We start from the raw sequence: 24,431 nt of genomic DNA on the forward strand, positions 1-24,431 counted from the left end.
ATGTGAGGGATGACCCTATCTGTGCCTGCTCAGATGGGAAAAGCCAAATATGTTGTTTCCTCTCCTAATACCCTGAAAAATGAGCATGTTTTAATAACAATGGCTCATATTTTCTGTTGTTTGCCGCCAGCTAGTCTGGCCTATGCACTGGATATCTGTTCTACGGCCTTGTAGACAACCCATAGTGCGTTTCTACTAAACCTCAGAACTGTAATTCCTCCAAATGTCTTTGTCATTTAAAGAGACACTCTGCAGAGCAAGTCTTTTTCCTAAAACCAGTTATCTAAAGTAACTGAGGCCTCCGAATTCTAACATAGCATACTTAAATTCCAACAGTGGTCAACTCATTAGTAATCAATGGTGCCTGTAAGGAAGAAAGAACATACCTTCCAGCTCATTCAGTGGCTGGATGGTGTACTGGTTAAGGGCTCTGCCTCTGACACAGGAGACCTGGGTTCGAATCTCTGCTCTGCCTGTTCAGTAAGCCAGTAATTCAGTAAGGAGCTCTTTGGGCAAGACTCCCTAACACTGCTACTGCCTACTGAGTGCGCTCTAGTGGCTGCCTTGCAAGCGCTTTGAGTCCGACAGGAGAAAGGCGCTATACAAATACTGCAATTATTATTATTCACATCTTCCCGCATGCCATGACTATACTGAAATCAGCTAAGAGTGTGCAGGAGAATTGCTTCTGCACTGCCCACAAAAGCAGGACTATAGTCCTGCACAATCATCGGGGCACTGTGCAATGTATTTAGGGCATGGCATCCCCAAATACTTTGTCCTAGCTATGTCACTTCCGTAAACATGCTGACAGATAGGAACATATCTAAGGAGAGAGAGAGGAGAGGTGGACAGCAGCTGAGTTTAGGATGGGCTGGAGAGGGGTCAGCCATTACATTTGTAAACTACAGAACAGGTTATAAAAATATGGCCAATGTGTAGTGAGGATGCAACCAGCAAAAAAGCTGCTATTAGCGCTTGCTACGTTTACATTGAGTGGCATTGTGATGTAGTGGATAGTATGCTTGCCTTAAGCTGCAACACAGCGCTGGGGTCCCAGGTTCTGGAAGAAAGAACAACAAGGCCAGGAGGGATTCATTTGCAGTATCCACCTACTTCGGAACACTAAGCTAAGACCATACTCTGTGCATGAAACAAAAAGTATTACTGTATAGGAGGATCTTTCAATGTTAAAGGACAACTGAAATGAAAAGGAAATAAATATGGCAGTCTCCATATTCTTCTAACGCCAGTTGCCCGGAAGCCCTGTTGATCTATTTAGCTGCAGTAGTGTCTGAATCACACCAAAAACAACCATGCAGCTAATTTTGTCAGATCTGACAATAATATCAGGAATACCTGTTCTGCTGCATGCTTGTTCAGGGTCTATGGCTAAACGTATTAGAGGCAGAGGATCAGCAGGGCTGCCAGGCAACTGGTTTTGCTTAAAAGGAAATAAATATGGCAGCCTAGCCTCCATTACAGTTTTCCTTTAAGGATCTATCTATCAAAACGGGTATTAGCTGATCACTGCAGTAATACCTATATTTTCATGCTGAACAGCTGATTGGCATATTTATAAAAGGTAATTCTTGAGTGCTATTCACATTCAAAGTGGAGCATGCTGCTTCCACTGAGCAGGAGAGAGAACAGCGTTTTCCAAACAGACACTCACCACTTTAAAGAGTTGCATGTGTTTGAACTGAGTTTGGGTCTCAACTTTTGGCTGTTTGTCTCTTCTAAATTGAGGCTCCATTCAAGGAGATGGAGCTTCAGATATCCACATTAGGGTAATTACGGTAAGTGATCACTTCCTTCATTAAGTAGATTGCCACTTTATAAATATGACCGTTATAGTCCATAGGCAATGTAAGAGATTACACAGCAAATATGAAGTTTCCTTTTATGTCCAACTCCTGTCCTGTCTTCTTACAGTGTTGGTGCTTCTCAGGCAGCGGAGGAACTTGGAGAGAGTCAGCGGCTGCACGAGCTGGTGGTCAGGAAAGTGGGTGAAATCTGCCGGGTAGTCAACCAGGTAACATTTACCATATTGTTCAGACGATAGAATGGGGTCAGTGGGCCAGATTTATCAAGAGTGTCTGAGACAAAATGCTGGTAGGTTTGTAGAACTCCGTGCAGAACTGTCTCAGGCACCTTAAGAAGCCACTAGATGGTGCTGTTTCCTTTCTAAACTGTTCTAAGTGAGGAGGAGCTAGTACAGTGTCTTAGAAGAATGAACACAACAGTGTATGACTTGTTTGTTTATCCATCTGGGACACGAGCAGCCCAGGCTGTAATTACTCTCCTAAACTTCCATTCTCAAATAATCCCCATGTCTGCTCTGTCTTTTACACACATTTTTAACATGCTCTAAACAGTCAATTCTCCACACACTCCTCTGAAATCCCCCTCCTTCTCTTAAACAAATAAACATCACCAGGGTGAAGGAGAGTTCATTTCAGTAACACATGAGGGTGGGTAGATGGCAGTAAATTAAAAAGGATGGTATGCGGTGTCAGCGTAAACCTGCTCTGCGGGGTTAAGAAGTGGTATTAGCCACTTCTTATTCAGGGACAGTTCTGCGCTGTTCTTAATCTAAGGAAAACTCTCAGAACTGCCGCAATCTCCTTTCACTTAAGAAAGCATTGGGAAGCTTCTTAGCAATGTGCAGTACACTCACTCCCCCCTGCTGGTATGGACAGTTTAAGAAGAAAAAACTGTTGGTAATGCTTTGATAAATCTGGCCCAGTGAGTTTTAAAGGATACATCCGGGAAAGTGAAAAAAAAAAAAGTTTTACTCACCTGGGGCTTCCTCCAGCACCTAGAAGCCTTTTGGGTCCCACGGTGCAGTTCTACTCTCAGCTAGGACTCCGGTCGCCCCTCCATAAGATCATAACCCACGGTTGGGTCGGGATCTTCTTGCACTTTCAATTCTCGCATGCGCAGAAGATCCTGACCCAACTGCGGTTCGCAATCTTACAGAGTGGACACCAGAGGCCTGGCTGAGAGCGAAACCGCGCCGTGGGACCTAAAAGACTTCTAGGGGCTGGAAGAAGCCCCAGTAAAACTTTTTTTTTTCACACTTTCCCGGATGTGTCCTATAAGTCATTTTGGTTGTGAAGTGACTTTAATATCATTGCGACCATGATTCTATTGGAAAAACCCAGGAGGTAGCTTTATTGATATTTCACAACATGAGTTGCATGGGGGGGGGCCGTCAGCCGACTCGGGGCCCTTGCCCAGTTTTCCCATATGGAATGCCCAGCCATCTCTGAACTTTTATAGTATTCTTAGTTTAAAGTGTAACTGTCGGGCATAAAATAAAAAATCAATTCTTTATTTTTATCTGATAAACAAGTAATAAGGATGCTAATCAGGCAATCCAAAAGTTAAAATCTCTATTACTTTTCTTGTTGATAAATGATCATTCCCCAGTTTACCTGACTCTTATTTGGTAAGTTGCCGCAAAAATAAAGTTGCAGGGCATGCTGGGTTGTCCTTTTTTGCTTCTGTACATTAGTTAAGTCTGAGTGGAAATAAAGAAGCAAAAAAAAGACCAGCATGCCCTGCAACTTCCTTTGTGCGGCAACGTACCAAATAAGAGTCAGGTAAACTGGGGAATGATCATTTATAAACAAGAAAAGTAATAGAGATTTTAACTTTTGGATTGCCTGGTTAGCATCCCTATTACTTGTTTACCAGATAAAAATAAATAATTGATTTTTGATTTTATGCCCGACAGTTACACTTTAACCAATCTGTGACATAGCTGCTTCACTTTAATATGTTTTACAATCATTTTTAAGGCTCTGTTTTTATGTTTTTTACACGGAGCAGTTATATTTGCTTATTATCTGCAAAGGCTAGATGTGGTTGAATGCTTTCCTTATGTGTTTGCTTGTCAGCAGAACACCTTTTATCTCCTGATTGAATATCTCATAGCAAGTGTTCAGCAAACCTGCAGAATCTGCAGAACTTTTATCAGGACAAATCCTTGTATAGAAAATGTTCCCGATGTTATAAAATGGCAAGCAGAAATTCTTTCTATGATATGTTCAGTAACTTAGTATAATTACACAGTCACATGTCCAATGCTTTGTTTTGCCAGATAAATTCCAAGTGTCATTGCTGTATGCCAGCACTGCTGTACTTCTTCCATGACAGCTTCTCCTGCCCCATACTGACCCGACAAACCCAACAGTGCTGCCCAAAACTGTGTGTGGCAAAATAACATATCATCAGTTTGGGACGTTCAACAGGAATTCGTACAGAGAGGTGTCTACACACAGACACACTCTATTTTACAATATTTTTAATAAAGTTCTCAATCTTTTACTTTTGTACCTATAGGGCTTGTCCAATAGGACAAACAGTGTATGTATTAGGTTTTCTTGGTACCCGTTTTCGGATAGTTTGCGTTTTGTAGGGGAAGGCAAGATAAGTTGTCGGATCACAAGTTACTTGTACAGACCACCTCAATAATTTAAGGTCCAAGCACACCGTCACATTGTTCTGCAACCAAGTGCGTTTTACAAAAACACATGGCACCTGCGCTGCTCTTCATTGCATCGGCGACCGCATTGAGCTACACTGAATGGAACACCTTTGCATTGCGCACAAAATACACGCAGCATTTGGCTGCCAAAACTGCACAGCACATTAGCGTAGCCTCTGGATATTGTTTCTCTGCACGTACCTGCATATCGCGCACTGAAACACGTTAATTAAACCACTAAGCAATGCGACAGCGTGCCTAGGCCCTAACGATCAGGGGTTCTGGCATATTTATGTGCAAAGTACACTTATCCTTTAAGAGCGCTTGATATAGGATATCGATTTCCAGTTTTGCCTTTTATGTAGTCCCTCTGCTCAGGGAGACAGAATCATCTTTCATCCGGCGGTATTAAAAACACAAATACGCTTCTGCAAATTGTTACACTTAAACTTTTGTACTGGGCATTAAACCGCCATAAGCAGAAAGCGAGATAGCGCCATTTCTCCAATATATCAGAGGAGATCTCGCAGGCTGGCGGCTGATTACAGATGCACAAAGCTCAAGAAAAAAACCTGTTTACCATCAGTGTTAAATAATTTAAGGTTAGGCGGAAACATAAACATTGTAATGGTCGCTCTGCCTGGGAAAAAAGCCCTTTCATCTGTATATAAATTCCAGCTGTATTTTTTCGCTGCAATTCCTTTAGGGAGAGAGGATTTGTGGCTTTGCCGTTGATGGAAACAACGTCGTAATCACAGTTATTAAATGTCATATTTCTCTATTGCTAAGCATTGTACTCAATCAACATCTTTACTGCACTCCAGACAGCTATGAAATAAACAATATTTCTTTGTTACTTTTTCCTTCTCTTTCCCACTGACTTCCGATCATGTTTTCCTGTAGAAACCATTTTATTTCATTATGTTTCCTGTACCCCACTGATGTGCTGTATTTATATTTTGTGTTCTATTCTGCTTCTAATACAAGTATTGTTTATTTATTTATTTTTTATTTCAAACCCTAATTCACCCTCCCAGTTTTTTTTACATTCATATGATCATTTATTTGCATTGATTAGAAATGCACAAAGATTGGTGCATTGCACAGATGTACTTAAGTGAAAAAGGTATTTTTAGAATACCTGGATGCCGGGTCTTGGTAAGGACCCCTAACTTCTTGCTGCCAGAAACGTGAGAGTTGCGTCCCAGACACAGAGCAGATCACCTGACCCAACCAACCTCTTCCCTGTGTTAAAATAAATCTATGTTGCCATATGGCTTTCCAGCTGAGTGTAAAATAAAGCATGTATCCCTTCCCACAACCTTTTTTTAAAGGAGTCAACAGGTAACCCCCCCCCCCCCCCACACACACACACACACACACACACACACACTCTACTTACCTGGGGCTTCCTCCAGCCCTTTGCAGCTGACATGTCCCACGCCGCAGCTCCGCGTTCAGCCGCCAGCCCGGGGTCCCCGACGGTGCAGAGGCCAACCTCGGTCGTCTCTACTGTGTCTGCACGAGTGGCGCTGTCAATAAATCCCACGTCCGTGGTGTACTATGTAGGCGCACTAGAGGCGGGAACCCCGGGTCGGCGGCTGAGCGTGGAGCTGCGGCATGGGACATGTCAGCTGCAAGGGGCTGGAGGAAGCCCCGGGTAAGTAAAGCGGGGGGGCTAGGGGGTGGGTTGCCTGATTACTCCTTTAAGAAAACATCCTGTGGGGGGGGGGGGGGATAAATGCCTATTTGCACAGTAAGCAAGGAGGATTTAGGCAGGTGTTAGCAAATCTGTAGTAGCTGCGGTGCTTACTACAAAGAGTTTTTATCTGTCGCAGTATAGGGAGGACACGAGAGCAGTCAGGTTATCAGATCTGTTATACAGTCTGATGCCTCCCAAGTACTTCCTGACTTCTTCATTTGGGTGATGATGGGATTCTGGAATGGTCTGGATGGCTCAAAAACTGTTGAGCAGTCTAGCCTAGTGGCTCGACACAGAAAGATATTCCACATAATAGGACAAATTCCGCACAATAAAAAACAAACCCTATATAGCAAGGTGTCAAACTCTCATACAAAGTGGGCCGAAATTGAACACTGTGGCCTAGTCGCAGGCCAACCTCGATGTCTACTGGCCACCCCTTATAAAGTTCCCTGGTGTCTCATGCTCCCCCTTCCAACCCCTATACAGTTCCCTGGTGCCTAGTTGTTCTCCTTCCCCTATACAGTTACAGTAGCCCCTACCCTTTCCTATAGAGTTCCCTAATGTTTAGTGCTTTCTCCCTACCTCCCCCATATGGTGTTCTAGGGCTTCATCTCCATTATAGCTTTCCTGGTGGGCTACAGTGGGCCAAACATAATGTAAAGTGGATAAACCACTTGGGTGCCAAATTTAATGGCTCTGAGGGCCAGATTTGGTATGATGGTAGCAGTTTGACATGTATGCTATTTAGTAATGTGTCCATATAATATACTGCCTGTTACCAGTGATGAGCACCACTGTGCACATGCATCACTTCAGGGAGCTTTGTGGGAGGAGCATATGCCCCTCCTTGCATATAGCCATCCCTCAAAAGAGATGTGCATTCACAGAAGTGCTGGCTTCACAGCAGACCAAACCCTGGATACCTCCCACTAGTGGCATGAGAGGTGCTGGCTTCACAGCAAACCAACCCCTGGACACCTCCCACTAGTGGCATGAGAGGTGCTGGCTTCACAGCAGACCAAACCCTGGATACCTCCCACTAGTGGCATTATGGGTGGTGGCTTCACAGCAGACCAACCCCTGGACACCTCCCTCTAGTGGCATGAGAGGTGCTGGCTTCACAGCAGACCAAACCCTGGATACCTCCCACTAGTGGCATGAGAGGTGCTGGCTTCACAGCAGACCAACCCCTGGACACCTCCCACTAGTGGCATGAGAGGTGCTGGCTTCACAGCAGGCCAACCCCTGGATAACCTCCCACTAGTGGCATGAGAGGTGGTGGCTTCACAGCAGGCCAACGCCTGGATACCTCCCACTAATGGCATGAGAGGTGGTGGCGTCACAGCAGACCAACCCCTGGATAACCTCCCACTAGTGGCATGAGAGGTGGTGGCTTCACAGCAGGCCAACCCCTGGATACCTCCCACTAATGGCATGAGAGGTGGTGGGTTCACAGCAGACCAACCCCTGGATAACCTCCCACTAGTGGCATGAGAGGTGGTGGCTTCACAGCAGGCCAACCCCTGGATACCTCCCACTAGTGGCATGAGAGGTGGTGGCTTCACAGCAGGCCAACCCCTGGATACCTCCCACTAGTGGCATTATGGGTGGTGGCTTCACAGCAGGCCAACCCCTGGATACCTCCCACTAGTGGCATGAGAGGTGGTGGATTCTACAGTTTGGGGAGTGGGCTGGGAATTGGTGCCTAGCAGAGATGGTCATTGAGATGCTAATAATGCTGAGTTATCAGCTTGGAACTAGAGCAGTGGAAATGGTCAGCCAGCAGATTTGCTTCCATTTAAAATGATTCGCCTCTCATTGACCATCTCCCATCTCTTATTTCATCTTTTTACAATATTCATTCATTAATTATTTAGTCAGCGTTTGCCCATTGTAAAATCTTTCCTCACCCTGATTTACATTCTGAAATTTATCACATTGTTTACTGAGAGTTCCAAAGCCAGTGCAAAATATACCTGGTCTCCCAGAATGCTGTGCGAGGAGAATTCTGCCTAGCTAAATAGCCCAGGCTAAACATCGCTGGGAGGACAGGGCTACATTCAATATACAGCAATGTATAGCTACAGGAAGTGTTTCTGGTGCTGAAGCCAGGAAAATTTCCATAAGGGTCTATTTCTACTTGGAGCCACAGCCGTTTCCTATTCTGCTGCCCAAATCGATAAGCCGAGCCATGCACAGCTATGAGACTTGGATGCATGCTGCAGAATATTGCACTATGCCGTCCAGATTGGTACCACAGTGCAGTCAGACAGCAAGCCATTCAAATAGATGGCTAGTGTTTCCCCACCCCTCTCGCATGGGGGAAACGCTGCAGATTCAGCTGAGATCTGCATGTAGTGAATAATTTACTACATTCTACTATATGTCACTACATTGCCTATTTAAAGGACCACTATCGCAAAAATTGTAAACTTTTAAATACATGTAAGCACATACAAATGAGAAGTAGGTTTCTTGCAGAATAAAATGAGCCATAAATTACTTTGTTCCTATTTTGCTGTCACTTACAGTAAGCAGTAGAAATCTGACAGAACCAACAGATATTGGGCTACTCCATCTCTTCATGGGGGATTCTCAGCATGACCTTTATTATTATTCTAAAGAGACAATCCCTGGAAAGGATTTATATAAGGCCTGTTACACATCAGAAACGTGCAGGAGAATGGCTCCTGCAGGCGTTGCGGCGTGTCGTCGGGAAACTCCGGTGCGACGCTGAGTAGCGGCGGTAGTAGTTAATTAACCCGAAGGGGAACCGGCGATTCCCGACGATAAAATGCGCCGGCATGCGTCGTATCGAAACGCAGAGTCGGGTGTGAAAGGTAAAAGGAAAGTCTATGGACTTGGTTAACGCAAAGTATAGACCTTGCGTTAAAACGCGTAAAAAGGGCTCTGGTGTGAAAGAGCCCTAAAGATGCAGACCGTGCCTATCTGTTTGCACACTTTTTTTTTGGCAGATGGGCAGAGCAACTGCCATTCACTACGTGCTTTTGAAAATAAAGAAAACCCTGAGAATCCCCCATAAGGAGCTGGACTAGTCCAAAACCTGTTGATTCTGTCAGATTTCTACTACCTACTGTAAGTGACCGCAATACAGGAGAAAAGTCATTTATGTCTTATTTTACACAGGAAGGAACATACTTCTTATTTATTTCTGTTTACGTTATTTTAATTTTTTACCATTTCCGCGATATAGTGGTCCTTTAAGCAAATGATTCACTGCTTGGATAAAGTGCCTGTCACAGAAGTTATTGAATCTGTATGCCTATGTATAGCAGTGTATACTATGTAGATAACTTCTTAATAGCACAAATAGATTGATCACCTCTTTGTTCAGTTAGAATGATGCATTCTTATGCGGGGTTTTGATAGTTGAAGGGGAAAATGTGATTGATTTACAGGAAATAGTGTGTTGTGAATTCCTGTTCTCTTCCACATCCATTTCACCTTGTGATTTCTCCCCACATCAGCGTCTGCTGCTGCAGGATCTCCATGACTCACACAACTGTAACACGTTGCTGGTGGCTGAGAGCGAGGAGGATATCTGGAAGAGCGAAAGTCCTTACGCAACCTATCGGCAAAGGATGATTGCTAGCGAAGGTGATATCATTGCTATAAAATTAGGTCACCACCGGCACACTGCTAGTGGCGGCTGTTACTGCAGATTAAATGATATTCTGGAACATTATCAGGGCCTATTGATACTGAGGGGGAAACGCTGCATTTTACAATCCTTTTGCGTTTCTACAAAAATTCAAGGGTTAATAAAAAGGTAATAGAAAGCATAGGTAATATTTTAGATGTATGCTGTCTGATCACATTGCGATTTTCGCCATTTGCAACGTGAATTCTGCTGCATTTTCAGTGAGATTCTATTGCAAAAAACTGGTAAAAATCACACTGCGTTTGCGTTTTTCGGTATAAACCAGCGAATGTTTAGTTTATGTAAAGTAATACTTTATGATTATAGTCAGCAATGATATAGAAAATGTTGAATAGCCGCACGTTAAGTATCTCAGTATTTTTTCCTTTGTGCCTAGGCCTGGCGCTGCCATCATATAATCGTGAGAATGCTTAAAGGCAGAGCCGGGACAAGGTCCTCCAGCACACAAGGCTGAAGCTCCAAAGTGCTCCCCACCTTCACTCCCACCCCAGCTGCCACACACTGATTGCTATTAGAGTAAGAGGCGCTCCAGGGCCCCCAACACCTTCATCTCTAGTTATCTGGCTTGCAGGCACTGCGATGTATCCCCTTTCCTTATTTCTCTCTGCTTTTTTTTTAAAGATAGTTTTTTATTGTTATTTTATATTATTACAACAAAGCCGAAACAGTCGGCTTAGAACAGATTATACAAATACACATACCATAACATAACAGCTGCAGCAGAGCAGAGCTACCCCCCCATGTAAGGATTTTAGGAAGGAGTCCGAGCTTGGTAAAGATAAATCCTGAAAAGAAGAAGAAACCCTCAACTGAAGTCAATCTCATTAGCTGCCAACCAGCGGAACCAGATTTTCTCAAATTTTTTGTTGGCACCTCTTTTTTCGTATACCTCTCTGAGGATAAGGAGTTCTTTGTTAACATAAGTGTGCCATTCAGAGATTGAGGGTGGTTTAGATTGATTCCAATGGAGAGTAATAAGTTTTTTAGCGTAAAAGAGGAGACTGCGATATAGGATTTGTTTAGGGACTGCTTTAATGTGGTCGTTGATTACTCCCAATATAAAATGTTTAGGGTTGGGGGGGACATAGGCCCTTGGGAATAATTTGTGAATCCATTGGCCCATTTCTGACCAGAAGCATGTTAGGCTGGGACAGGACCACAGTACGTGCATAAAGCCAGCATCCAACATTCCGCATCTTGCACAGGAGGAAGGAGCTTGAGCATTATAATAGCGGAGTTTGGCTGGGGAAATGTACGCCCTGTGGAGAAGCTTAAGTGCTATCATTTTGTTCCTGGCAGAGATACAGTAGCTGAACGTACTCTGAACAGTTTCGTCCCATTCAGGCAGTTCTAGGTCCGGGATGTCAGTTTTCCATTTGTCATATAGCTTAGACATGGAGGGGGAGGAGACAGGGAGGATAGTTTTGTATAGAGTAGATAAGGCCTTTGGGAGTTCTTTGAGGGCCGTCTTATATTCTAGTGGGAAGGTGGAAACCAGCATTGGGGAATCAGAAGTTGGGAATTGGGCATGAAAGGCGTGGCGTAACTGAAGGTACCTGAAAAAGTATTTGTTTGTAAGTTGGTACTGGGATTTGAGTTGGTCGAAGGTTAATAACTGGTTATGTTCTAGTAGATCTTTGAGTCTATAGATACCTCTGTTAGCCCAGACCGAAGGGTCAGGTATTAAGGCAAAATGAGGGAGGGAAGTATTGTTCCAGAGGGGCAGATACGGGGACACCTGGCCTGGAGAGGACTGGAATTTTTTGACTGCGTCCCAGACTAGGATTACAGTTTTCATTGAGTGTGTAAGCTTGAGGGAGCATTTGGTGCCTCTATAGGGTAAACTGGCAAGGGCCGTGTGTGAACCCAGGACTGCTGCCTCGAGAGCCGTGGCGGGATTATCCAGAGAGCGGGAGAACCACCACCTGGCAGTTACTAGTATTGCAGCCCAGTAATAAAATTTGAATACCGGAAGGCCTATCCCACCCGCCTCCTTTGGCAGCTGCAAGGTTTTAAGTGCAATTCTAGGGGTTTTGGCATCCCAAAGGCAAGATATAACAGAGGTATCTATTTCTTCAAACAATTTGTTCGGAATAGTGACCGGGGAGTTACGAAATATGTAGGTAAATTTAGGGAGAAGATTCATCTTTATTGCATTTGCCCTGCCGATTAGGGTAAGCGGGAGGTTACGCCACGCCTTGCATTTATCCCTAAGGGTTGTCAGGGCAGGAGTTAGGTTTAGCTTTTGAAAATCTAGGACATTAGTGGTGAACCTAATCCCCAAATATTTTATTTCAGATACCCATGCTAGATGGGATTGCTTACCAGGAGGAGGGGGAGCCGGGTCAATAGGAAGGACAAGAGACTTAGACCAATTGATCTTTAGGCCTGAGAAACGGCCAAATTCTTGTATGACTTCAAGGGACATCTCAAGGGAGGGGCCAGGATCGTTTAAATAAAGAAGAAGGTCATCAGCATAGAGGGAGATTTTTTCTTGTATATCACCAACTCTCAGGCCTTTAATCGCGCTGTCAGCTCTAATCTGGATAGCCAGGGGCTCTATTGCTAGTGCAAAAAGGGAGGGGGACAGGGGGCAACCCTGCCTCGTTCCCCTGCCTAAGTTAAAAGTGTTTGAAACATGTAGGCCGGTTTTGACCCTGGCCGATGGGGAAAGGTATAGTGCCTGAATCCATTTAATGAACTTAGGCCCAAAACCAAAGCGTCGAAGTACTTCAAAAAGAAACGTCCATTCTACTGAATCGAACGCTTTTTCAGCGTCGAGGGACGCAATCACTCTCGAGCCGCAATTGTCGTGTTGTATACTAAGATTTGTCATTAGTCGTCTGATGTTTATGTCAGTGCCCTTCCCAGGAACGAAACCAGACTGATCTGGATGAATTAAGGTCGATAAGACCCTATTCACTCTAAAGGTGGCCACTAACGGTCCAATTTCTAGTGAAAAATCGTTCGAGCGATCAGAAATTCTGATCGGACAAAAAATCGTTCACTACACCATCAACTAACCAATCTTTACTTCCTATCTATCACGACCACCAAGAAAATCCAAATTTTCGTTCGACGAAAATTCATTCGGGCGACATTTTTTTCACTCGTTCATAATCGATTGTGTCCACCAATGGAGATTATTTACAACCAATGCGATCAGAATTTCTGATCGCTCGAACGATTTTTCGCTAGAAATTGGACCGTTAGTGGCCAGCTTAACAGACAGTATCTTGGCTAGTAGTTTATAGTCTGTGTTTAGGAGCGAGATAGGTCTGTACGACGAGCATTTGGTAAGGTCCTTTCCTGGTTTAGGGATTATAACTATCAGCGCTTCAGCCATTGAGTTTGGTAAAGGTTTACCTGAGTGTGGGAGGTGAAACACCTGGAGTAGGCGGGGAGAAAGTATGCCCCTATTTTTTTTAAAGAACTCCAAAGGGAGGCCGTCTGTGCCAGGGGATTTATTTGCTGGCATTAGATCCAGGGCAGCATCTAGCTCCTCCCTGGAGATGTCCCCATCCAGATATTCCCTCTCAGAGGGAGATAATTGAGGGAAATGGATACCATTTAAGAATTCGGATAGCATAGCATCTGAGTAATGAGCAGAGGATGCATACAAGGCCGTGTAGTATTCCCTGAAGAGCTGATTTATTGCCAGAGCATCATGGACAGGTTGGTCGTTATGGTCAAGAATAGTAGATATATGTGGGATAAATCTTTCCTGACCTATGAGGTGCGCTAGTAACCTACCCGTGCTATCCCCTTGTTCATAAATGCGGACTGTTTTAAGCTTAAGAGCTGATTGCGCACTGTTAACTTGTCTAAATTTAAGGGCGGAGAGAGCTAGTTGCCATGCAGAGTAGGATTCTGAGGTTTGGGTAGAGATATGGGTTGTCTCCGCCTTTTTGGCAGCCTCTTCCGCGTTAGTGAGCAACATTCTAGTTTGATCTCTTGCGTACTTGATGCCTGCAGTAAAAGAGCCTCTCACGACGGCCTTGTATGCATCCCACACCACACTCAATGTGGCGGATGTCTCGTTTTCATGCCAATATTTCTGAAGGGGAACCCTAATCACTTCTTCCACGAACATGTTGTTTAGCCATCTGGGAGAGAGCCTCCAGACGGGTCTGGATTGAAAGTTCTCCGTTCTAATTGCTAGCTCCAGGGGGGCGTGATCCGAGACACCCCTAGGGAGGAGCCCGAGACCAGACACCCCGGGAGCTAGGTCAGGAGAAGAGAGGAACATGTCAATTCGAGAGAGAGTTTGGTGCGTAGTGGAATGGCATGTATAGCCGCCTTCATCAGGAAATCTCTCCCTCCAGATATCCACCAGGCCAAGAGACTCAATCCAGTGTTTCAGTATTAGTGAGTCCCTGTTAGAGGGTGACAATCTGTCCTTCCGGGGAGAAATCACCATATTAAAATCTCCGCATAGCAAGGTCTTGCATGAGGGCCATTTGTTAATGTGCTCCAGTATATCTTGGAGAATCTGAATGTCAGCAGGGGGTGGGAGGTATAACCCTACTATGTTCATCTCCATGCCGTGTACCACGGCATGTATTATTACGTACCTGCCGAAAGTGTCTATTTTAAGGTGGAGTAATTGAAAAGGGCACTTTTTGTGAATTAAAATGGATACACCGCGTGCGTAATTTGAAAAGGTAGAGGAGTAGTATGCAGAAATGAAGGGTTTTTTTAATGACAATACCTTGCTGCCGGTGAGGTGAGTCTCCAGAAGGACAGTAATGTCTGGTTGATAATTACGCATAAAAGAGAAGACAAGAGCTCTTTTTATCTTGTCATTGAGACCTCTGACATTCCACAGGATCACCTTTAGTTCAGCGGAGATCAGAGACATTGCATACAAGTAGGGAACCTTTGTACCAAGTAAAGTTTAAACCTTTGGGGAGGGAAAAACCCTGGGTGCTCTGAGCTGCTGCAGTAAAAGGGACATACACACACATATACAATAAACATAATATATACAACCCATGAAGATCTGAAGATCATCTTCATTTCCCGAAACCCTATCCCACCCTGCCTCAACCTTCTAACTAGCTGAAGCTTTGGCCCCTAACTAAGCTATACCTAGGTAGCTTTGCACTTCCAAGGGTGCAGACTGGCCGTTAACTAAAGGCGGCGGTAAGAAGTGGGGGATAGACCTCGGACGTCTTCACTCCTTCACTCCTTGGGAAAGCAAGCATTTCGGCCGGTGAGGGAGGGGGGGGGGGGTTGCAGTGGTGCAAGGAGGGGGTCAGGGAATGTACACGTAAGGTGGCAAGTGTTCAAGTCCGTCCAGAGGCTGGAATTCGGAGAGGATTAGTCAATGTACTAGGCCCTGGGAACGGGGAATCAAAGGGTGGTAGCCTTGCATACAGTACTCACTGCGACCCCATCAGGTGTTAGGTAGTCGTGGGTAAACCTAGGCCGACAAGCCGGAGAAGCAAACTGCAGCACACGTTCGCCCGCATCAGGCAGGAAGGGTATCCAGCCAGGTCGAAACGGCCTCAGGGGTGTTGAAAAAGCGGGTGGTTTCCCCGTCTTGCACTCTCAGACGTGCCGGAAAGAGCATGGCATAGGGTATGCCTTTCTTGCGGAGCCGAGGTTTCACCGACTCAAAGGTTTTCCTACGCTTCTGAGTCTCCGGTGCGAAGTCCGGGAAGAACATCAAGCGGGTGTTTTCATAGAGGATATCTTGTAATTTCCTGGCTTCGCGGAGGACCGCATCTCTGTCCTGGAAATTGAGAAGTTTGAATATGAAGGGTCGAGCAGGAGAGCCTGGAGGTAGAGGTTTAGACGGTATGCGGTGCGCCCGCTCCACCACAAAGCACGAGGAGAAGAGGGCCTCAGGCATGAGACGTCTAAGCAGGGTTGTGGTAAAGGACACTGGCTCGTCTCCCTCACTGCCCTCAGGGAGGCCCATTATGCGTATGTTACTGCGCCTGTTGCGGTTTTCGGAATCTTCGATCCTGTCTTCCAGACGCTTAACTTTTTTCACCAGGTCGGCTGTGGTCGCCTTCTGTGTGACACTAGAGTCCTCGATGTCACTTATGCGCTGCTCCGCTTGAGTTAGCCTGTTTCGGATGTTAGAGACATCTTGGCGCAGAGTCGTCATCTGAGATTGTAAGTAGTCAATTTTAGTGCCCAAAGTGTCGCTCGTAGAGCTGATTAGGTCTTTACATGCTGTAATGGCCGCCATGAGTTGAGTGAGGTCGGGTTGCTCATCTGCCGCCATCGGGGCTGGAGTTTGTGTGGCCTTCACTTTAGCTGAAGGCAAGATGGCGCTGGTTTGGATGCCGCGTGACTTAGCTGTTTTTTGCTTCCTCTCCGGCTGGTCCGCACCGGCACCTCCCTTCGGCATAATCACCTCACCGGTATCAGGGGTTATTCCGCCGGCTGGCAGGGTATTATAGAGGGTGAAAAATAGGATTTTAAGCCGGGTAGACGAGAGGAGATCAGGAGCTCCGAGAACTAGCGACCGCTCAGTCTGCGTGCATAGCCACGCCCCCTATTTCTCTCTGCTTAAAACACAATAGGGGAATGGTAGCTGAGTGAGTTGTGCGCCCCCTCCTACACTGCGCCCTGAGGCTGGAGCCTCACTCGCCTCTGTCTTGGCCCAGCCCTGCTTAAAGGGAGCAGTAGCTCCATTGATTAACCCATGCATGTACTGTATGGTTGACAGGTAGATGGTGATTTGATCGAGACTAAAAGTCCAGTTTTTGGCAAAGAATCATTCACACAATCAGATAAATGCGAGTGAAAATAACATGTTGTAATAGATTTCACCAAACCAAACTGTACTTCCTATCCATCACAACCAATTATAAAAATACGCGTTCATCTCTCATTGTGTTTCATGTCACTTCAGGTACTCTTTAAAGCAAAGCTGGAACGGAAAAAAAACTTCTGATATAATGAATTGTATGTATAGTATAATGAATAGAACATTAGTAGCAAATAAGTCTCATTTTTATTTTCATTTATATAGTTTTGTTATTACATTGTATCATACTGTCACAGTTGCAGTTTTAAAACCACACTCTGTCTTTTAAGCTTGAAAACAAAGCAGAAATAATGACCCTTTCAACTTCCCTGCAGTAAAACCTTATCTCAAGCTGTCTCTCATGGTTTCTTGGCTGTTTAAAAGGAAACCAGAGACGGAGCACCCTCATGTATTTTACCATATATATCAGTGGGGACATTAGAGAAAACACCTACCTTGCTTTCTGTTTCATTCTGCACTGCACAGCTTGTTTCTTACCAGCCCTGATAAAATCCCCGACTGAGCATTCAGTCTGGCTTTGCTCAGGAATATTTATAGCTCAGTCTGTGTTCTCTCGTGTCTTTTCAAGTCCAAGCCTGCCCCCTGCTGGCTTTGCTCAGGAATCATTATAGCTGAGTCATTATAACAAAACCAGACTGAATGCTCAGTCCGGGATTTTATCAGGTCTGATAAGAAACAAGCTGTGCAGTGCATAATGAAACAGAAAGCATGGGTAGGCAGTTTCTCGAATGTTCCCACTGATATATATGGTAAAATACATGAGGGTGCTTCGTCTCTGGTTCACTTTAAGTGCTTCAGAAACAGGAAACAGGACTGTATTCACCCATTGAATAGCTCAGAGCAGCTCATTTCCATAGATAACTGAGCTGAGGGTTTTTTTTTTTTAACTCTTCCTGTACTGGAAACCAATATGAGACTTTTTTTCTTTGCTACTTATGTTCTATTTCTTGGCTGTACTACACATAAAATTCACTATCTCATAAGTTTTTTTTTCACTTCTGGTTTGCTTTTAGTACCATAATTGAGTCAGGTCAGTTGCATTGGTGTAAAAATAATCATTGCCAGAGTTTTGAAAATAATGGCGTCTGAGGATAATTGTTGACTTCAAGGTCCTGCCTCAAAATAATCAAGAGTTTTAATCCTGTCACCGATGTGCAGATTTCCCTGGTGAAGAGAGTTACCAGCCACGAGATTACTTGGCAGCCACCATGCAGTTTATGCCGGGACACTTTGCCTGCGATATGGTGTGGAGCACCGTAATACACATCCACCCTCGTCTGAAGATGGGGCCCAACATGGGGGTATCCAGAGGTAAGTCTACTTTATCACATTGTTTATGCTTGTGGAGGCAAAATACAAAACTGTATTAGTATATTAGTCTCTCTTAAATCAAGTTCACTCTTAGTTCATCCTTAATATTATAAATGCAAATCCAATTTACATTTTGTATGGAGGCTGTCACAGTATCTACATGGCAGCCTGTGAATTTGGCTTTAAGGAATAGCTGCTACTGCTCACCCTTCTTTGCGTTTTGGCAGCTATCCAGTCTTTGCGCTCAGTGCTCAACGCCTTCTCCGTCGTCAATAGAAAGAATATGTTCGTCTATCAGGAGCGTGCAACCAAGTCTGTCTTCTACCTCCGGTATGTATTTTACAACCCGGATATCATTTATAATGAAATGTAATTATGACCTTTCTTGACCCATTTATGCACTACACATTGCATTGAAGTCTGAAGTGTGTTGGATTCTGCTATACTCACCTTTTTACAGGCTTTCCGAGACCTCTGGAAATGGGCGTTTGTGGGACCTGGACTTGTCTCAGTCAATGATGTCTCGCTCTTTGGCACTGTCTCGTAGTCAGGAGCCTCTTTTCTCAGAGGACATGATGGTAAGCAGTCATGTTATAAAGTAGGATTCAGGAGTTGGTTGCATACATATTATTCTATTCACCTTCTCATTCTGACTTTGTTTAACAGAACAGTCGCCTGTCCTTGGATCTATCATCTTCCCGAACATCGGAGTCTACCCGGCCGGTGGGGCAGATGGACAAACACATCTTACTGCAAGTGCATGGTGTGGGGGAAGCAGGTAAGCACCTCAGAGATAAATAACTGTGGCAAGTTCTAGTACCTAGGTTCTCAAGGCATAGTACGAATGTCCCTGAGGGTACTTTGGTAGACCTCGAGGATACTTCTCTTCTGACATACCCCGTGCTGATGGAGGATCACCTCTTTTCACTCCTCAGCTCTCCTCTTCTGAAACCCTCTGCTACTGCAGAACTACTACCATATTCTTTGTGGCTGAAACATTGTTCTCAAGTTTTGGCCAATAAAAGTAATAACACTTCTTGCATGTGTGTAGGCTCCGAGATAACAGATGACTTGGTGAAGGTCCTTCGGAAGCGGCTGGATGAGGCCACCCTGGATATTATCACTGTTATGCTTCAGAGGAATTGTAAACTGACGCCAGCTGATGTAGAGGTGAGATGTAATTACATCTAAATGACGGAAGAAAACATCTCTTGTTGGCAACACATATTAACGTGAACCTGGACTCTGGATGCCTTTTATTTTGAAAAATAAACTGTGTGCCTCTTTGAGCTAGGGTTACGTATTCTAGTTCTGAGATATCTGCTACTACTGCACAGGCGTAGAATGCTATTGGAGACGGGAGCTCAACAGAACTGACAAGATTATCTGCATGCTTTTTTCTGGTGTGACTCAGACACTACTGCACTCAAATAGATCAGCTGGGCTGCCAGGCAACTAGTATTGCTAAATAAATATGGCAGCCTCCATCTCCCTCTCACTACATTTGTCCTTTAAATAGTTATTATGCCATGATACACTTTAAAGGGAACCTGAAGTGAGTAAAATTATTTAAAATAAACACATGACGTAGCTGCAAATTAATATTACATACAAACCTCACCGTCAGTTCCTCTAAGAAGCTCACCATTTTCTTCTTACAATGATCCCTTTCAGTTCTGACAATATCTTGTCAGAACTGAAATATACCAATTGTTGTCAGTTATATATCAGCAGCTGTTAGTTACAACTGAATGTGCAAGGTAATGTCCATGTTTCCCTATGGCTCAAGTGGGTGATATACAGTTTAACAGTGTGCTGACCAGGAAACTGTTATGAGGTAATGGCCATATTTAAAATGGAGGACGGAGAATTCCATTGATCACAGTGGACAAACGGGATGCAGGAGAGGAGAAAGATATTGAGGAGTAGACTACACAGGAGGTAAGTATGACCTGCAGGGCCGGATTACCGACCAGGCAAATAAAGCATTAGCTTGGGGCCCCAGTAGGAGTCTAAGGGCCCCATCAGCCATCCGAGGAGCCAGCATCTTACGTAATATGAGCCGCTCCCTGGCTGGAGCCCCTCCGTGCCTCAACTCCTCTCTGAACTCTGCTGATGATGCAGCAGCATGTGATCCAGCCCAGACGAACGAGCGAGCAAGCACCGTTGCTATGGTGATGTGGCCGCGTGCCAGCTCTGCTCACTCCAGCCCAGTCTGTGCAGTCAGATGTAGACTGAAATCAGCAGCGTCACGCTGCTGACATCATCAGTCTACTTCTGACTACACAGGCTGGGCTGAAGAGAGCGGGGCTCGCATGTGGCCCCATCACCATAGCAACGGCCGCTGCTTGCTTGCTCGTTCGTCTGGGATGGATGACGTGCTGCTGCAGAGACAGCTGAGTTCAGAGAGGAGTTGAGGCACACAGGGGCTTCAGCCAGGGAGCGGCTGATATTACGTAAGATGCTTGCTCCTTGGTTGGCTGTATGTCGGGGAGGGGGGCAATCTGTAAGTCCGCTTAGGGCCCCATTCAGCCTTAATCCTGCTCTTATGACATGTGTATGGTTATTTTGACTTTTTATTTTCAGTTCAGGTTCTCTTTAAGGAAATTGAGCATTTGTTGATACTTTGGAAACTGGACTGATGGCATGATTGCGTTAAAATCTACGGTATATCTATAGCCAGCTTTAAGTTGGCCATACACACTTCATTCATTTTTTTTTTTCTTCAATCAGAGAAATCTGATATTTTTTCTGCTTGATTAAATAATAAGAAAAATCAAACCAGTATACTATTCACTTATGATCGATTTTTCTGAAAAAAATCAAACGATTGAATAAAACTTTCAAGCTGGATTCACAGTGGTCAGTTGCATGACACACACATTATAATGTGCATGAACTGTAATGGAGACTGGACATAGACTTTACTACAAACTCTGCATGCAGCGAGTTAGAATAGCACAATCACTAACAACGCTGCACTGTGAACAGACCAATAGCATTGTATGGCAGTGAGTTGACGTGCAGAATTATTCTGCAGCACAGCTGAGCACAACTAGCCCATAGTTTTTATATTTTTCAACCTGATTTTTCTAACACATCAGATCAGATTTTTATTGAAAAAAATGAAAAATCGATCATTTTTTTCCTTCATCAGAAAGTTTTTTTTAAAAATATTTTATTACTTATACAATCGATTTGATTGTATTTTGTATGGCCACTTTTACTCTCAACACACATGCTGAAAAAGGAGATTCTGATGTCACTCTATGCTATGTATGGTGTGGTAACCAGTCTAAATATATATTTTTCTATACAGTTCATCCAGCCCCGAGGAACTCCGCCAACAGAAGTGCAGCTGTTCACCATCCCACAATCCTCCTTACCGTGTCTCCAAGCTATGGCCTACTACCTGCGCCAAAACCTGCTCATCTTCCTCCACACACCAAAATATACAGACAGCAATGGGGAGCATCACTTCCAGGTGGGGGCGCTATGCTGCAGTGCATCATTCTTTCTAGGAGAGAACTTGTTTCTTCATGATATTGTTGATGATGAGCATTTTCAGATCCATTCTTATAGAAATACACTGTAGTCTATTCTGCTCCCAACAATGACTAGCATTGTCACTGATGGTCAGGATGGAGTCTGTGCTGGGTCAGCAGATGTCCTTGTCCCTGCAGCAGATACATCTGTGGCTCTGGGAAATATTCAGGATATGGGCTATGGTGTCTATTGTGACTGATTTGATACAATCTGTTTCTTGCAGCATTATTACCACAACTCGCTGCCGGAGTTGGACCTGTTTCTGTACAACAAACCTGGAGGACAAGGCACAGGAGGGAAAGGTAAAGAGTAACGCTGAGTACTTCAGCATTTTACAGAATCCAATAATCCGTTGTTAACCTAAATAGGTAAAATGCAGCTCAGCATTTAGCAGGATCTTGTACTTAGAATTTTTATGGTATTACTTTTTGAAAGTGGTTCTTTTTCAATGACATTTTTTCTCACTTAGTTTTTGCACCAAGCATAGTATTGGGAGGAATATGGTGAAAAGAGCTAAGCCATGTCCACACATTTGAAGACAGTTGCCCAGGAGGGATCAGGACTTTATCCCTCGGGCAACAGTGCGAGGCTGAGGCTGTACAACACTCCATCAGCCTCCATGTTACTGATACATTCTGTGTGTGTGTGTGTGTGTGTGTGTGTGTGTGTGTGTGTGTGTGTGTGTGTGTGTGTGTGTGTGTGTGTGTGTGTGTGTGTGTGTGTGTGTGTGTGTGTGTGTGTGTGTGTGTGTGTGTGTGTGTGTGTGTGTCTGTGTGTGTGTGTGTGTGTGTGTGTGTGTGTGTCTGTGTGTGTCTGTGTGTGTCTGTGTGTGTCTGTGTCTGTCTGTGTGTCTGTCTGTCTGTCTGTCTGTCTGTCTGTCTGTCTGTCTGTCTGTCTGTCTATCTGTCTGCCTGTGTGTGTGTCAGTGTTGCCAACTCATCCCTTTAATTACTGACACATATGAATTATACAGGTTTTGTGGCTAGGTAGATGCAGTTAAGGCACTGATTATGTGCAAATAGCCCCAGAACCTGTATAACTTAGATGTGTCAGTAATTAAAGGGATGAGTTGGCAACACTGGTGTGTGTGTGTGTGTGTGTGTGTGTCTGTCTGTCTGTCTGTCTGTCTGTTTGTCTGTCTGTCTGTCTGTCTGTCTGTGTCTGTCTGTGTCTGTCTTCCAACCATAGTTCATGCCTTAATCACGTCATGGCTGGACTATTGCAATGCTCTCCTTCAGGCCTTCCAATTACAGACCTACACCGCCTGCAGCTAGTAGAGAATGCTGCCGCAAGACTGTTAACAAGCCATCCCCGCCAATTACCACATAACACCAATTCTTTGCTCACTACACTGGCTACCCATAAAATGGAGAATCCTTTTCAAAATTGTCATGCTAACATTCAAATCCACAACCTAGGCCCTGGATACCTGAAGGATTTGTTGCAACTGCATCACACCTCCCACAACCTCAGATCAAAAGGCCCCTATAACTTGATCATCCCCCAGAGTTCAACTAAAAACTTTTGGAGCCAGAGCTTTGTCATGCTGCCCACTACACTCTGGAATGCCTTGCCAAACTTAATCAAGACAGCTCCAACCCTGGACATATTTAAATCAAAACTAAAAAGCTACCTGTTTAGTCTGGCATTTATGATCTCACAGCTTTTCCCCCTGCACACATCACTATGTACTGATCTGAGACAAGCTTATGCGCTTTGGTTCCTACGGGAGAAAAGCTCTTTACAAATGTTTCATCGTTGTTGTTGTAAAACATACTCACCCATCTTATTCATCACCACTCTCTCAGTTTGGAGTGTTTTGACTAGATTGCATTTGTCTGAAAACTTTGTAGCCTGGTTAAAGAGAAACCGTGACCAAGAATTGAACTTCATCCCAATCAGTAGCTGATACCCCCTTTTTCCATGAGAAATCTTTTCCTTTTCACAAACTGATCATCAGGGGGCTCTGTATTGCTGATATTGTGAAGAAACCCCTCCCACAGGAAACTGTGAGGACTATGGTCCTGGCAGTTTCCTGTCTGTGAACCTCATTGCATTGTGGGAAATAGCTGTTTACAGCTGTTTCCAACTACCAAAAAGGGAAGCAGCATCTCCTTCCAGTGACATCATCTGCCAGCAGTAAAAAATTTCACCACGTGATAAATGTCAGAATGTAAATCAGGGAGAGGAAAGATTTTACAATGGGCAAAGACTGACTAAATCGTTTATACATAATTATTGTAAAAATGAAGCACTTTTTTAATACATTATTTTCACTGGAGTTCCTCTTTAGTACAGACCACAATGTATTTGTTATGATACATACTCACTGACAAAATGGACAAATTTATTGACTATGGTTTGGCCTTCGAAATCTGATGTCTTTGGAAATTTCTTATCACCCAGGAGTGCTGATGGGTTGTGTGTTGAAATCCATCTTTTCTAGGCATTGCCTGCATCGCACTCTCCTTTGTGGATCAGCATGGCGCCCTGATAACTCAGGCCTACGGTGAGCGGACAGGACCACCCCTTGTATGTCCCTCTTCAACATCCCATCTACTTAGCGTCAGCACCTTTGAGTCTCTGACTAAAGTGAGCAGGTATACACCTGAACCCGCGGCTGCCAGCTCAGGTAGATAATGTGTTTGTTTTCCATTTTCTCCTTCTGCACTGCTGTACTGTACTCTGTTTTGACAACATTTTACCTTTTCCAGAGCGTTTAACCTTAGTCCGCTTTGATGTCTGGGAGAAAGGGAACATCAGTTCCTCACAGTTATCTGAGCGGCTCGCCAATTCCTTGCGCCATGCGCTCTGTGATGTCATCATTGAGTTTCACATCCTGCAGATGCCTCTGTGTGTGGATCCTACCAGCACTGCAGAACAGGAAATAACAATGAATGGTAAC

General features: G+C 44.5%; 1 protein-coding gene across 8 annotated transcripts in view; it reads left to right on the forward strand.

Moving 5' to 3' along the window:
- SZT2 (SZT2 subunit of KICSTOR complex) overlaps positions 1 to 24,431 on the forward strand; it is a 414,375-nt gene that overhangs the window by 325,243 nt on the left and 64,701 nt on the right. For all 8 annotated transcript variants that reach the window (XM_068239443.1, XM_068239448.1, XM_068239449.1 and 5 more), the window contains 11 exons: positions 1,936 to 2,035; positions 9,689 to 9,818; positions 17,828 to 17,980; positions 18,208 to 18,310; positions 18,441 to 18,558; positions 18,647 to 18,758; positions 19,032 to 19,150; positions 21,300 to 21,464; positions 21,750 to 21,828; positions 23,973 to 24,158; positions 24,241 to 24,426. In XM_068239443.1, the coding sequence (XP_068095544.1) occupies positions 1,936 to 2,035; positions 9,689 to 9,818; positions 17,828 to 17,980; positions 18,208 to 18,310; positions 18,441 to 18,558; positions 18,647 to 18,758; positions 19,032 to 19,150; positions 21,300 to 21,464; positions 21,750 to 21,828; positions 23,973 to 24,158; positions 24,241 to 24,426 (1,451 nt within the window). The remainder of the gene's footprint in view (positions 1 to 1,935; positions 2,036 to 9,688; positions 9,819 to 17,827; positions 17,981 to 18,207; positions 18,311 to 18,440; positions 18,559 to 18,646; positions 18,759 to 19,031; positions 19,151 to 21,299; positions 21,465 to 21,749; positions 21,829 to 23,972; positions 24,159 to 24,240; positions 24,427 to 24,431) is intronic.

Source organism: Hyperolius riggenbachi, chromosome 6 (genome assembly GCF_040937935.1).
Source record: "Hyperolius riggenbachi isolate aHypRig1 chromosome 6, aHypRig1.pri, whole genome shotgun sequence".
In the NCBI taxonomy this organism is placed as follows: Eukaryota; Metazoa; Chordata; class Amphibia; order Anura; family Hyperoliidae; genus Hyperolius; species Hyperolius riggenbachi.